Source organism: Notamacropus eugenii, chromosome 5, assembly GCF_028372415.1.
Source record: "Notamacropus eugenii isolate mMacEug1 chromosome 5, mMacEug1.pri_v2, whole genome shotgun sequence".
NCBI classification, from domain to species: Eukaryota; Metazoa; Chordata; class Mammalia; order Diprotodontia; family Macropodidae; genus Notamacropus; species Notamacropus eugenii.
The window spans coordinates 14,668,619-14,684,286 of NC_092876.1; the positions used below are offsets into that span (position 1 = coordinate 14,668,619).

Sequence of the window (15,668 nt, forward strand, 5' to 3'; positions counted from 1 at the left end):
CAAAGCAAGGACCTCAAAAATTCCTTGTGGACTTTTGAGGATAAACAACTTCTACATCGAGAAAAAGAACTATGTAATTGGATCACAGAATGAAGAAGACCATTTACTTTTGTATTATGTTTTGTTGTGTTTTATGCTTTCTCCCATTAATTTTAATTCTTCTATTCATCATGATTAATGTGACAATGTATTTAATAGGAATATATATGTATATATATGTATATATATGTATATATATATATATATATATATATACATATATATATATATATACAGAACCTATATAAGATGGCACCGTGTCTAGGAGAGTGAGTGGAGACAGAGTGGGGGGAAATAATGGCGAGGGGAGGTAAAAATTTTGATATATAGGAGTGCTTGTAAAACACAGAAAACAAATAAAATAATTTTTAAAAAGAAAGATAATGTCCAAGTATTTTTTGATCATGACTTTCAGACAATTCTATAACTTTTAAATTATCTCCCCTGGATCTTTTTTCCAGATAAGTTGTTTTTTCCCATTGTGATATTTCACATTGTTTTCTATTATTTATCATTCTTTTAGGATAGCAGTGAAGAGGTGAGACTCAATGGATTCTTTCTCTCACAGGCTTCTTACACTTTCCCTCCATTAGCTCTATGAACCAGCTTTAATGGCCATTTTTTTTTTGCCTGCTATACAATAGCATCCTAACTCCAGGACTCTGTGGTGAGTGTCCCCTATGCCTAGGTCAGTTAACTATCCTGCAATAGCCCTCTAAATTTGCCTGGATTCGTTGAAAATCCAGCTCCAGTTGAACCTAGTTCATAAGGCCTTTTTGGACCACATAACTGCTAGTGACATTCCATTTGAGAAGATTGCCTCCCTTTCTACTCTATATGTATCTTACATGCTTGTAATTATCATAGATCAATGCACTTACTTAGTGCAAATCTATAAATGGACAACCCCATGGTTATGGAGCTTCAGTGAAGGAAATCTGGGGAAAAGAAAGTAGAAAACTGATAAAATAGGAATGAAGAAGAAGAGAGGCTATGAGAGAAGAGAAGGTAGGAGAGGAGTGGAGGGGAGAGAATTTCTTTAGTGAAAAGTGCCCAAACACTCAGTCCCCAGGCACAGTGCAATAAATGGTAGGCTCTGTGGGTGTCTTCATGGAGTCAATGTTCCTGTCATTCAAAATTCTAATATTCAGCTGAGCATAGGACACATCATGGGGGTCCCGGGCCATGGAGAGCTGAAGGAGAAATAGAAGAGTGAGAGAAAATGAATGACTTTAGACAAGGAGTTCTTAATCTATTGATGTGTCATGAATTCTTTGATAGTCTGTCTGATAAAAGTTATAGATGCCTTCTCAATCTCATGTCTTCAGTTTTATGAAATGAACTCCATATAATTTCAAATGAAATAACTGATATTGAATTCTACTGATTAGAATATTTAACAAACCAGATCAATAAATTAAAAGACTCTAGTTGAAGGACTCTACATTGAGCAACCAGAAGAAAAAAAAAGTGATCAAGAAGTGGTACAAATCTGGGCTTAGAACATGTCAGGAAAGGTTGGGATCAAGGTTCAAACAAGCTCCTCCAGGTGGAGAACAAGATGGGTTAACTCACCAAGGGTTCCCTTGGTCTCTCCTTGGTCACTTCTGTATCTAAGGAAGAGAGAAGGGTTTCATTATTATCACGGCTCAAAGGACCAAGACTCACATCCACAATACCATTCCCATAATCCGTTATCACACCCCTTTTCTGCCCAGATAACTTACACAAGATATCCTCTCTGGGGGCCTCATGCTGATGGTTCAGGCTGCTACTCCAAGAAAAACAAGGGCAACAAAGTTGCCTGTGACAGGGAAAGAGGGAATAAATAGGATCAAGAAAGAGAGCTCCCCCTGGGAGTCTCTGTTATCAGCCTCTCTTCACCAGGGACTCTGTCTATGAGGAGGGTCCAGGGTTACACAGGAAGGAAGAAAGAGGGAACTATGGGAAGAGCAGCTGAGTCTCCTTACCGCCTTGGGCTCTCACCTTGTAAAAACCCTGTGGAGAGATATGTGAGAAGGAAAGAAGTAAATTCAGGGAAGACATCAAAGGAACAAATAGAGGTCCCAGTCCTTCCCCATTTCTTTTGCTTAAGACACCAAGGAATACAATTCTGTCTCACCCACAGGGATGGATCCAGCAGGGGATTGACAGCAAGAGTAGGCAGAGGAGGAGGAAAAAAACACAGCTGAAGATGATGATCAGGGTATTACTGTGCTCTGAACCTGAGTGGTGGAGAAAGAAGAATCATTATAAATCTCTGCTTAGGGGACGCTGATCTTACCCTTAAAATTTCCTCCTTTTAGCTCCTCTTATGTCTCTCCAAAGCCATCTATCACCACCAGCATCCAAGAGTGGCCACACACGATCATCAGATTAGGCTTATCCCTTTTAAGTAGGTTGAGAAATTCAGAAAACAGGATAGAGGAATGAAGGTTACAAGGAAGTATGGGTGAAGCTTCATGTCTCAGCCCACAAAGCCTTCTTCTCTAAAAGATTGGAATTGAGGAAAATGTCAAAGTTACTGTTTTCTCTTATCCCATGTCTCATGGCTAGAGCCAAATGCCTTGGTTTCATTTCATGGTAGAGGATGAGGGAGGGAATGGTCATTGGGAAAATCCAGTGGGTGCTGAAAGCTTCTTCCTCTCACCTGTCACTATGAGTTGCAGGGGCTCACTGTACTGTTTCCAGAGCCCTCCACTGGTGACAACCTGGTAGCTACAGTTGTAACTGCCAGAGTCCTTGGGGGTCATATGAGTCAGGAAGAACTTGGCCCCATCTTTAGTGTTATCCATGCTCACCGGTGTTTTCTCATAACTGTCCTTGTACAGAACAAAGCTGACATTCCATGAGGGCCCCTGACACAGGAGGGTCACGTTGTCCCCTGATATCACCTCAGAGGCAGGCCAGACTGAGAGGGAAGGCTTGGGGAGTGCATCTGAAAAACCAAGCAAAGAACAGAGAGCCTCAAGAGTCCTGCACAATTGTGATAGAGTTGAGGGAAGCAATATCTGGGAGGTTTCTGACCATCAGCTTTCACTTCCTTAACTCTTTAGTCATTCCTTCTTTCAAACATCAGTCCCTGACGAGGCATGGATGTTAAACCTCAGCTGTTATCTGGACCCTTCTAGAAATAGAGAGGCATTTCTTCCTGCCATCTTTTCCCTTCAGCTTGGAGCAAGAAGTGAGTTGATCCACCCTTCCACCTTTGCTCTCCCCTTCCTTCGGGACCCACAGACTTTCTCCCAACCTATACCTAATGAGATCAGTAGATTCGAGAACAATATGCCTTTTCTGCATTCATGACCAGCCAATCAGATTCATGCCCCAAACCCCCACCTTATGCTTTGGGGACCTGGACACACCCTCACCTGACATCCAGGTCTCTAGGACCTGACTACAGTCAGACACATGATATGGATACATCATTTTCTGATAGAAACATTTGTAGTTGACAGCATCCTGGGCCCTCAAAGACAGGAAGGGATAGTAAGTTTGGTTGTTCAATTGCTTTTCAGCCATACCTGACTCTTCATCACTCCATTTGTGGTTTTCTTTTCAAAGATACTGCAGTGCTTTCTCATTTCCTTCTCTGGCTCATTTTACAGATGAGGAAACTAGGACAAGCTATGTTAAGTGACTTGCTCAGGGTTACAGAGCTAATAAGTGTCTGAGATCAGATTTGAACTCAGGAAGATCAATCTTCCTAAGTCCAAGCTGAGCATTCTATCCACTTAGCCATGTAGCTGCCCATGGACCTCAATCATCACATCTATAAATGAGGGATTTGACCAGAAGTTTGCTCATTCATTTCTAGCTGTGGATAGGTAGGAATCGAAGACTTTCACATTTGAGGTAGCTCTCCTAGCCTATGGTCTCAGGCCTCTGATGACTCATGGAAGGGAAGACCATGACCTCTCACTTTTCATTGGGGCTATCCCAGACATGAGCATGTCTTAACCTAAAACCAGGGCTTAGATCTTGGTCCAGGAGAAAAAAGACTCAGGATCATTTCCAGGTTTAGTCAAGCATTTCTTATGTGACCTTAGACAAGTCCTTCCTCTCTAGGCCTCACTTTGGTCATTGATAAGGGATGATTCAGCCTCAAGAACCTCGAAAACCTCTCACAGAACTAGTTCTCTGTCACTCTTCTCACCCCAAGTCAGTTCAGACCATCACCTTTCTTCCCCAGATTTTAGATCACAAGAGAAAGCCCTCATACCTTCTAAGATCCCAGAATCCTGTCATGCCTCAGGGCAGAGCTGGCTATGTAGACACCAGACCTTGTATCTGTGAGGACTTTGGCAGGATAGAGAGAAGATAGACCATCCTGAATTATTCTGGGTCCCACAAACATCCCCACCTGTCACCACCAGCTCCATGTCATCACTGGTCTTTGATCCTCTTGCAAGCCCTGAAATTTCCCTGTAAGTACAGCTATAGTTTCCAGTGTCCTCAGGTGTCATAGATGTTAGGGAGAAGCTAGTCCAGAGGTCTCTTGAAGTCTTCTTCTGTAAAGGGTCCTGGGTACCAGTCTTCCACAGAGTGAAAATCACTTCTTCAAGGAAAGAAAGCTTGGGCCTTGAGCACCAGAGACTGGTATTTGTCCCTGGGGCCACTACTTGGCCAAGTTGGGCCCACACATTGGGCTTGGGGAGTAGTCCTGAGAGGAAAGGGGCACAAGAGGTCAAAGTAAGTTGTCATTTCTAGCACCCCTCCCTTAACCCTGAGTTACAGGGGAAATTGGAGCTTTGTCTCTCTTCTCACTTTCTTATCCTGGGCGTGTCTTCAGCTGGAAAAACCCCCACCATCATGAGGCCCAAAGCTGAGCCCATGTAGAATGGAGGAGGATCATAGGGTCTCCCTCAGCTTCACCACAAAGCATCCCTTCAGAATTCCCAGGATGTTATGCTTTCCTCATAGCTCTGGGGACCCCTATGTGGGGGATGGAATTGGGGATTAATTGGGGTTTACATCTCTACTCACCAAGCACAGTCAGATCCAGTGTCTGACTGGGATGCGATCCATTGTGGGGGGCTGTGTCCTTGTAGTAAATGCAACTGTAGCTCCCAGAATCCTCAGGCCTCACAGATGGAAGGGAGAAATTAGCCCAGGTTCCTGCAAGGCTTTGTCTTTGCAAGGGCATCAATCTCTTAGCTTCCAGCAGAGCAAAACTGTAGTCCCAAGGTGGTGCCCCTTGTGATATGTCACAACGAATGGTCACTGCTGTCCCTTCAGATATTATAGAGTCAGGTAAGACTGAAATGGAGGGTTTGGGGAGGGCTCCTGTGAGAAGAAGGAAGAAAGTTAGTGATCTGATCTTTCACCCTGACCCCTAAAATCATTCCTTAAACAAGAGTTGAGAAGGGGGAAGGTGAGCTGAGGTCCCTGGACAAACCCCTTTTCCCACTCCTGTAGGCATGTTCATGGCTGAGAAACTGAACTGGGATGCCTAGGTAATGCTCAGAAAGATGATGTAAAGAGAAAGGAAATAGGAAGAGGAGGTCAGAAACTTCTGGTGCCAAGAGAGTGCCCTGAGGAAGAAGTCTCCTAAACCCTCCCAAATTCCCCTGCAGACACCTAGAAAACAACTTTAGAATTCATTCTAGGAGCAGGGAATCAGTGCTTGGCAGAAAAGGTTTGTCTCACTGTGGTGAAGGGGAACAAGGTCCAAGAGCAGCAGCAGGAGCCAGTCTCACAGTGGAAGGTATGCAGTCAATCTGCAGGAATGAAACAATCCCTCAGCAAGCCCTTGCCCTCTTGGAGACCAGGAGAGCCCAGGTAAGTGAGAAGCCTGTGCAGCTCAGCAAGGCCTCACCCATGGGACCCCATCCCCACTACTATCCATTAGCAAGACTTTTGACCATATTACTGGTCGGTAGTGAAGTCTTGCCCAGTGGCTGAGTAACTCATCTCTGGGACATATCAGCAGAGAGAACCTGTTTTCTTAGCAACCCAGCAGTGAGGCTCTACCCCTAGATATATTGAAAACAAAATTATTCCTCCAGGCCCTATTATAGAGATGCCTTGTGTCCATAGCAACTAAACAGCAGGGCAGACCAAGAACAGGTCTTTCATCTAGGGCCAGCCATCATGGCTCAGTCTCATGAATGAGAATTTGGGCTCCCTAGGTCACTCTCAGAAAGGTTATGAAAGGAGAAAGTAAATAGGAACAGACAGTCAGAAATTTCTGGTGCCAAGAGAGTGTACTGAGTCAGGAATCCTCTTAAACCTTCCCAAATTTCCCTCTAGAAAACTAGAAAACAATTTCAGAATTGATCTAGTATCAGGAATTCAGTGCTTGGCAAGAAAGTTTTGTCTCACTGGGGTGATGGGGAACAAAGTCGAAGAGCAGCAGCAGGAACCAGCCTCAGAGTTGAAGGTATGCAGTCAATCTGCAGGACTGGGACAATCCTTCAGCAAGCCCCTTCCATCTTGCAGACCAGGAGAGCCCAGGCAACTGAGAAGTCTGGCAGCTCAGAAAGTCCCCAACCATGGGACCCCATACTCATTAGTATCCATCAGCAAAACCCTTGACCATATTTCTGGATAGCAGTGAAGCCCTGCCCAGGGGCTTAGCAACCCCACTACTGGGACTTCTCAGCAGTGAGAACCTGTTTCCATAGCAATTCAGGAGCAGGGTAGACCAGGAATAGGGTCCTCCTCTAGGGCCAGCCATCAGAAAGACCCTAGCAATCAGGCAGCAAGGTCCCACCCCTGGAGCAGACCAGCAATAAGCCCCACACCCATGGGCTCCTTCCCTCCCTCACCTTACAAGTTAGAAGGGAAGCTTAGTCTCTGGAGAAAAGAAGCAGCAAAACCTGGAAGCCCAGTGAAAGTCAGCAGACAGACACAGAATCCTAGAACAGAAAGCCTGGAGAAGTTCAGGGCTAGAGCCCAACACTCACATACAAATACTTAGTCACACAAAAGGCCAAAAAAAGAGGGGAAAGAAAACAAAAAATTGCTTGAGTGTAGAAAATTTCTGTGGTGATAGGGAGGAATGAGTCATAAATTCAGAAGAGGACAATCATATCAAAATGGCTACATGTGAAGTCTAAAAGAAAAATGCAATTTGGAATCATTCCCAAAAAGAACTCCTTTAAAAATATAAAATAATTTTGAAAAAAATAAGACATAGGAGAAAACTGGGAAAAGAAATGAGAATAATACAAGAGAATCATGAATATAGAGTCAATAAAATTGGAAAAGATAGGGAAAAATTTACTGAGGAAAATCACTTTCTAGAAAACACAATTGGCTAAATGGAACAAGAAGTACAAGAGTTTAATGAATAAAATAATTTTTTTAAAAATTAGAATTGAATGAATGAGACCTAATTTCTCTATGAGACATCAAGATATGACAAAAAAATTAAAATAAAAAATAGAAGAAAATACGAAATTTCTCATTGGAAAAGCATTTGACCTACAAAATCGATACAGGAGAGATAATATAGGAATGATTGAACTATCTGAAGACATCCACAGTAAAAAGAAATGACTACACAACATCTTTCAAGAAATTATAAAAGAACATTATCTTGGTATGTTAGAACCAGAAAGCAAAATAGAAATTGAAAGAATCCACCCATGACCACCTGAAAAAGATCCCAAAATAAAGCTCCCAGAAAAATTATAGCCAAATTCAAGAGCTCACAGACCAATGAGAAATATTGTCAGTAGCCCAAAAAGAAAGAACTCAGATATCATGTAACTACACTCAGGACTGTGACCAATATGTGGAAGAGCATTCCTAGCCACAGTTGAACACACTGAAACTTCACTTTATCATTATGATGTCATTTTGGTCCTCTTGGAGAATGAAGAACAACAACCAAGTATACTCAGGATTACATAGGATATAGCAGTTTCCACAATAAAGAACTAGAAATTTGGAACATCATATGCCAGAAGATAAAGAAGTTACAAGTAAAACAAAAAATCACCTACAAAGCCAAACTGAATATAATAATTCAGAGGAAAACAAGGGCATTTAATGGAATAAAGTACTTTCAAGTATTTCGGAAGAAAATACCAGAACTAAATAAATTAAAAAAAAAAAACTACATGTCCAAATGCAAGATTGAAGGGAAACATAAAAAGTAAGTAAGAAACAAGAAAGAGAAAAAGTAAGAAAAACACTAAGGATAAAATGTTTATATTTCTCTATGGCAAGATAATATTTGTAACTCTTAACAACTTTGTTACTATAAGAACAACTAGAAAGAGTATATGTAGATGGAGTGTGTGGATAAAAGGAGTATTTGAGGAGATGATACAAAACAGGGCGTTGATGAAGAATATTGCACTGGAAGAAGGACAGGGGAGATTGAATGAGGTAAATTATTCACATAATAGAGGTATGAAAGAACTATTCTAAAGGAGGGGAATTTGGGGCTGGTGGTGGCAGACAAAACTTCTGGCTTAATCTCATCAAAATTGGCTCAAAGAAGGAATAACATACACACTCAGTTGAATACAAAAGCTGTCTATTGCCACAACGAAGTAAAAAGAAATGGATAGAATAGAAGGGGTAGAGGAAACTGATAAAAGGGAGGGTATATTGGGGAAGAAAGGGATCAGAAGTAAGACACTTGTGAAGAGGGAAAGGGTGGGGCATAAGAGAATATAAGGGGGGGGGGAATGTGAAAAATAGCACGGAGGGAAATACAGTTAGTTTTAACTATAAATGTGAATGGGATGAACTCACTCATAAAATGGAAGGAGGTACCAGAATGGATTAAAAAACAGAATTCTTCAATATCTTATTTGCAAGAGATGTATTTTAAGGAGAGAGATATGAATAAGGTAAAAGTAGGGAGCTGAAGAAGTATCTACTATGCTTCAACTGAAGGAAATAAATGAGGGATAGCAATCATGATCTCAGACAAAGCAAAAATAAATCTAATTCAAAGAGACAAAGAAAGACACTATAGTTTGCTGAGAGGTACTATAATCAATGAAATCAAATCAATACTAAATATAGATAAACCAAATGGTACAGCATGTAAATTTTTGTGAGAACCTGAATGAGTTACAGGAGGAAATAGAAAATAAAACTACACTAGGAGAGGACTTAAATTTTCCCTTCTTAAAACTTGATACAACTAAGCAATAAATAAACAAAAAAAGGAGCTAAAGAGGTGAATAAAACTCCAGAAAAGTGATATAAAATAGATCTCTGGAGAAATCTGAATGGGAATAAAAAGGAATATATCTTTACTTTTTTCCTAGGCTGTACATGGCACTGATATAAAAACTGACCACGTATTGGGATACAAAAACATCAGAACTAAATACAGAAAAGCAGAAACATTAAATGCATCCTCTTCAGATCATAGTGCAATAAAAATTGCATTTAATAACAGACAATGGAAATAGAAATTAAAACTTAATTGGAAATGATAATCTAATATTCAAAAGCAAGTGGTTCACAGAATAAATCATAGAAACAGTAATTTCATTAAAAATATTGACAACAATGAGACAACATATGAAAATATGTGGGATTCAACTAAAGCAGTACTTGGGCAAAATTTATCTCTCTAACTACTTTTATCAATAAAATAGAGAAACAGCAGATCAAAGAATTGGGCATGCAACTACAAAAGCTAGAAAAATAAAAAATTAAAAATGCCAAATTAAGTATCAAATTGGAAACCTAAAAAATCAAAGGAAAGGAAAAAGAAATTAATAAATTCGAATAAACCACAAGGAAGTAAAACTACTATGCCTTGCAGTCGACATGAAGTTATGCTTAGAGAACCGTGGAAAACCAACTAAAGAATTACTTGAAATTATTCACATTGGCAAAGTTGTAGTGTACAAAATAAATTCATATAATTCATCAGTATTTCTATATATTACCAACCATGTCCAGCAGCAAGGAATAGGAAGATAAATTCCACTTAAAATAACTGTAGACATCTACCTGCCAAGAACTATGAACACAACTATTAAAAAACTTTTCACACTAATAAAGCCAGATTTAGACAACTGGGAAAATATTAATTGTTCATGGGCTTTTTGAGGAAATATAATAGAAATAACAGTTCTCGAAATATTGTTCTATTTATTTAGGACCATATCAATCAAACTGTCAAAAACTTGTATAGAACCAGAAAAAATTAAATATTCATCTGAAAGAGCAAAACTCAAGAATATCAAGGGAATCAATGAAAGATTAAAAAAGGTGAGAAAGGTGGTCTAGCCATGCCAGATCTCAAACTGTACTATAAAGCCATTATTATCAAAGCAGTCTCTCATTGGCTAAGAAATAGAGTGGTGGATCACTGGAATAAATTAGGTACAATTTATCGAAAATAAGTATATTAATCTAGCATATGTTAAACTCAAAAGATGCAAGTTTTTGGGATAAAAAACTAATTGTTTGACAAAAACTCATGGGAAAACAGGAAAACAGCATGACAAAAATTAGGTCAGCATCTCATACCAAGGTAAGTTTGAAATGGGTACATGATTTTCACATAAAGGGTGATAGCACAAACAAATGAAGAGAACATGGAATTTATCTGTCAGATTTATGAACAGGGGAAGAATTTTGGACTGAAGGACATACAGAGAGCTTACAAAACAAAAAATTGATCATTTTGATTGTATAACATTAAAAGAGTTTGATTACTTTATTTTTTTTTTCCCTTAATAAAAGCAATGCATTCAAAATTTTAAGGAAATCAGAATACTGGTGGAAAAATAGTATGAAGTGTCTTTGATGAAGGCCTTATTTCTCAAATGTATAGATAATTGTGTCAAATTTATAAAAATACAAGTCATTCCCCAAATGAAAAATGTTTAAAGAATATAAACATGTAGTTTTCAGTCAAAGAAATCAAAGTTTTCTGTAGTCCTAAAAAAGAATGCTTCAGGTCATTGATCAGAGAAAGTCAGATGAAAAAACTTTCAAGTATCATCTCACACCTATTAGAGTAATTAAATAAAAAATACACTAAATAAAATGAAAATGTTGGATGTTGGAGGGGATGTGGGAAAGCAGGGACCTTAACGGAGCTATAAGCTTATTCAACCATTCTGGATAGCAATTTGGACCTAGGCCCAAAGGGCAACCAAGCAGTACATGTCCTTTGATCCAGCAACACCACTGCTAGATCTGTATCCCAAAGACATCCACAAAAAGGGCAAAGTTTCTACTTGTACAAAAATATTTACAGCACCATTTTTTTGTGGTACCTAAGAATTGGAAATCAAATGAATGCCCATCAATTCTTGAATGGCTAAACAAGCTGTTATATGATTGTAATGTAATATCATTGTGCTTTAAGAAATGAAAAGGAAGTTGATTTCAGATAAACGTGGAAAGACTTACAAACTGAGGCATGGTACAGTGAACAGAATCAAGAGAACGTTGTACATAATAAAAGCAACATCGTTTAGTGAGGAAATGTGAATGGCATATCACTTGTCAGCAATGCAATGATCCAAGACAATCTCAAAGGGTAATGATGAAGCCATACTGTCCATCTCCAGAGAAAGAACTAATATTGATGGAATACAGACTGAAGCAGGCTGTTTTTCACTGTTTCATGTTTTGCCTTTTGGGTCATCATGTTGAAAATGAGTAATATGGAAATGTTTTACATAACTGCACACTTATTTGCACATAATTGCACATGGATAACCTATATGTATGACTGTTTACCACTTCAGGGAGCAGCAAGGAGATGGAAAGCAAAGATCCAATTTGGAGCTCAAAAATTTAAATAAAAAAATGTATAAAAAAGTTAAAAAGAGAAGGAATCAGAGACAGAAAGAAGAGACAGAGAGAGACAAAGACAAAGAGATAGAGGCAGAGAGAAGAAGGGAGAAATAGAAACAGAAGGGAAGGGAGACAGAGAAAAGCAGACAGAAACATGGAAAGAAAGGGATGTAGAAAAAGATAAAAAGAGAGATCAATAAAAGATTTAAAGTGTTAAAACTTTCTACACAGAAAAGGAGGATGTCACTGGCCCCCATCTGTTCCTCTTCTCACCCCTCCAAACAGCCCCACTCCATCTCTCCAGCCTGGACCTGCAGGACCAACACAGGAGCCTAATGACACATCAATGGCAGATTCAGACTTTCTCTTTAAGTTTTAAGGTTAGTAAAGTTCTGTTCTCTGAATAACCCCATGACTGAGGGATTAGACAGAAATTCAGGTTCCCCACTTCACTCAACTGCTGTGTCATATCAGGTCTCTGTCTTGCTCCCCTGCCCACCTTTCATTACAGCCAGCATAGAACTGGCATAGCTCTGTGTGCTCCTTCCCAGGCAGGGGCTGGGAGAGGCCAAGGGGTACACCCTCCAAGCTGCTCCATCAGGAATTAGATTTTCTCTAATTCTCTCTCCCTCACTGATAACTCACCTATCAAGTCCATCCTGCTCAGCTACGTGGAAGTCCCAAAAGTCTAAGGATGACTCCACTGCTGGTGCCCCTAGGAAACTCACAGTCTTAGCGGTGACAGGGTTTAGCCTCAATTGACTCCATTAGAAAATCCAGACCATGAACTTCATGTCATGGAACAGAAAACTGATGTCCACAGGAAGTTAGGTTCTTGCCCATATTCACCCAGGTAGGACATAGAGGGTAGGGCAATTGAATCTCTAACACAGGCTCCAGATCTCGGTCTCCTTCCCCTTTCAGCAGGCTGCCTGATAAGTGGTGCCAGAAAGACAGCAGCCTGGGTGCTGTAGAAAGACCCAGTTCTAGAGTGGGCACATTAGAAAGTTGTAGGCTGGGAGGGTCAAGAGTCAGGATAGTGCCACTTGATGCATTCAGGGATAGAATTATAGAGCAGTCAGAATCTAGGCTGTCCTTCAAGCTTCTGTTCAAAACTGCAGGATCAAAGTTGGGAAGGACATCCCAGGAAGGGGGAACTGTGTAAGCCAAGGCAGAATTGTGGGACATGAACACAGATGATGCTGCCACGTCCAAGCTACAAGGAACATAACGAGGGCAGAAGGGACAAAGGAGAGACACAACTGGACAGTTTAGATGTTCCCAGTTTGGACCATAAAGGAGACAGGAAAAGTATATATAGATAAAGTTTGCTTTACTAAAGTTATGTGCTCCTTTTTCAAAGGCTGTAGTGTCTTCTCTCCAGCATGAGGAACCCAGTTTTCCTGGCTCAGTCACCAGGAGACACAGACCAGAAGGGGAAAGATTCCTGTGTTTGGAAAATGGAGACGTGAGTACTAGTTTTGGACCTGACACTAGACTCATAAAATGTTACATGGGGTGCACAGGATTTCCAGAGCCTGAAGAGGTAGAGAAGGTAGTTTGAAAAGTCTAAGGGTTTGTCCCTGATGCAGATGAAGCTCCAGAGAGGGGTCTAGGGCTCATCTCTCAGGACGGGCTTTCTTCCCATCAGGTAGACTTAACACTCCCTCACCTGTCACCACCAGAATCAGGGCTTCACTGAGCTCTGACCACAAGGGCCCGTGCCCTGAGCGGCAGCTGTAGCTCCTTGCCTCATTCCAGCCATCCACATTTCTGAGCACGAACTCGGCCTGCTGGAAAGAGGGATTTTTCTCTTCTCTGAGCTCTCCATCCTTCCAGAGCTGGAATCGGTTACTCCCCAAGTGGCCCTGGCATCTGAGAGTCACGTCTGCTCCCCGAGGGATCACAGGACTCGGGTCAGCACTGAGGATGGGCCTGGGAAGGTGGTCTGAGAGAGAAATAAATTGGATTCTGAGATATTCCTCTTGCCCCAGTGTTTCTTTCACTTCTGGGTTCTGAGGTCCCTTCCCGAATGACCCTATCCATGCATCCTAATGTCTCTTGTTTCCCTCCCCAGTTAATCTGGGAGTGAAATACAGGATTGATGTAGAACAAGGAGTGAAAAGAGTGAACAGTGTGATTCTGGGAGCTGAACTCACCCATCTGTGCCCTCACTGCCCAGTCCAGACACAACTCTGTAAGAGAAGCTCAGGTTACAGTTGCCGCCCTTCCGGCCCAAGCTGACCCTTCCCCAGCTCTCACCAAAGTCCCTGATCCTCTAATTCTACTTTGGTCAGAATATGAAGGAAGATTCCTTTGAGTAAACACTGGATTCCTGCTACACTCAAAATGGATCTGTCTTCTCTGTAGGCTCCTCTTTGTCCTTCAGAGTCAGCCAGACAATGATCTTGTCAAAATATCCCTCCCTCCCCATGACTGATCCTGGATACTCACCAAAACTGATCAGGAAAGCAATGGTAGGGACCATTGTGAGTCTTCAGCTCTGTCCTACATTGACCAGACTCAACTGTGCAAAAGGGAAAAGGTAGGCAGATTAGGGGCTGGCCCAGGATGTGGTGGCCAGCCCTGCTGCCTTACACCCCTTAACCAAGGCCCCACAATTTCCACTGTTATAGAGATGAATGGGGGATCATGTTCCTTCAGGGTTTAGCTCTGAGGATATCAAAGACTCTTAAGGTAAATGTAGCCTGGAAAGAACGAAGGAATCTGATGGATATGAGGTATTGCAGCCCACCGAAGAGGACCAAGACCAAGAAGACACACATTTGCTGGACACAGCTGGACCCCCCGCCCCAACCCAATGTAAATCTCACCAAGAAAGGAATGAGATTGGGCAAAAAGGCCTAGTGCTGTGGCACCTGAAGATTAGGACGCAGACCTTGGACTCAATACCTGAAAGTCTGTCAGTTTATTAAATATCCATATTTTTTCATTCACGATTATACTCATCTTTGTTCATTAAGTTATTCCTGGACACAACTCAGTTCTTCTCATTTTTGAAATATGATGTCACAAAATCTACACTAGGTGCTAGATCTTGTGAAATTCTGAGTGTGTTTCTTCAGTATTTAAATTGTTTTTTTTCTTATTGCTTCCAATATTTTCTGCTGAACATGAGAGTTTTGAAACTTGACTGTGATATTCATGTAAGTTTTCCTCCTGCATTCATTTTCAGGTGATGAATGGTAGGGTTTTTTTTCTATTTCTTGTTTGCCCTCTTGTTCTAGAACTTCAGAGCCAATTTTCCTCAATAATTTCTTTTAGTATTGTGTCCAGATTCTTTATAATAATTTTCAGGAATTCTTACAATAATTATATTATCTCTCCTTGCTCTTTACTCCAAATTAGTTGGTTTTTTTTGTAATGAAATGTTTCATATTTTATTCTATTTTTTTCTAATTTTATTATTTTCTGGTATCTTATAATATCATTCATTTCCTCATGCTCAATTTTAATTTTCAAGGTGCTGTTTTCTTCCTTATAATTTTATATCTCTTTTTCCAATTGGTTAATTTTCTTTTTATAGTTTTCTAAGGTTACCTTTATTTTATTTTTTAGATTTTTCTCAGTCTCTCTTATTTGATTTTTTCCTGCTTTTTGAGTTTTTCCAAGAGCTCTTTTTGGTCCTGTGACCATTTTATATTAATTGTTGGGGAAGAAGTGACTTCTTTTTACCTCACTATCTTCTGAATAAAAATGTGCATCTTCTTTTACAAAAAAACTAGCTATCTCTGGTTGGGTTCTTTTTCCTTTGCTTACTCATTTTAATTTGTATGTTGTTTTATTTCACTTATTTTATTTCAGCTTATTTTTACTATCAAGTTTTAATCTCAAGTCACGGGTAATGTTGCACTATACCTCAGGTACACCTT

General features: G+C 40.4%; 1 protein-coding gene and 1 long non-coding RNA gene across 2 annotated transcripts; both read right to left on the reverse strand.

Moving 5' to 3' along the window:
• Nucleotides 1-297: 297 nt before the first annotated feature.
• Nucleotides 298-1,999, reverse strand: LOC140503501 (uncharacterized). Its single transcript, XR_011966811.1, has 3 exons — nucleotides 1,767-1,999; nucleotides 1,615-1,652; nucleotides 298-1,232 (listed from the first exon to the last, which is right to left on the reverse strand). It is a non-coding gene; the product is annotated as an uncharacterized lncRNA (long non-coding RNA).
• A 158-nt stretch (nucleotides 2,000-2,157) lies between these two features.
• LOC140507346 (immunoglobulin superfamily member 1-like) lies at nucleotides 2,158-14,263 on the reverse strand. Its single transcript, XM_072615458.1, has 6 exons — nucleotides 14,230-14,263; nucleotides 13,448-13,813; nucleotides 5,026-5,325; nucleotides 4,403-4,702; nucleotides 2,690-2,977; nucleotides 2,158-2,264 (listed from the first exon to the last, which is right to left on the reverse strand). Exons 1-6 carry the CDS (start codon nucleotides 14,261-14,263, stop codon nucleotides 2,158-2,160), a joined length of 1,395 nt encoding a protein of 464 aa, XP_072471559.1.
• Nucleotides 14,264-15,668: the final 1,405 nt, after the last annotated feature.

Bases quoted from the DNA above. Each gene is read 5' to 3' on its own strand.
- LOC140507346 (XM_072615458.1), bottom strand. From the start codon at position 14,263: ATGGTCCCTACCATTGCTTTCCTGATCAGTTTTG. The intron at 13,814-14,229 runs GTGAGTATCCAG...ATGCATGGATAG, and splicing joins TGCTTTCCTGATCAGTTTTG to GGTCATTCGGGAAGGGACCT. The intron at 5,326-13,447 runs GTGAGGGAGTGT...TTCTTCTCACAG, and splicing joins CCTGATTCTGGTGGTGACAG to GAGCCCTCCCCAAACCCTCC.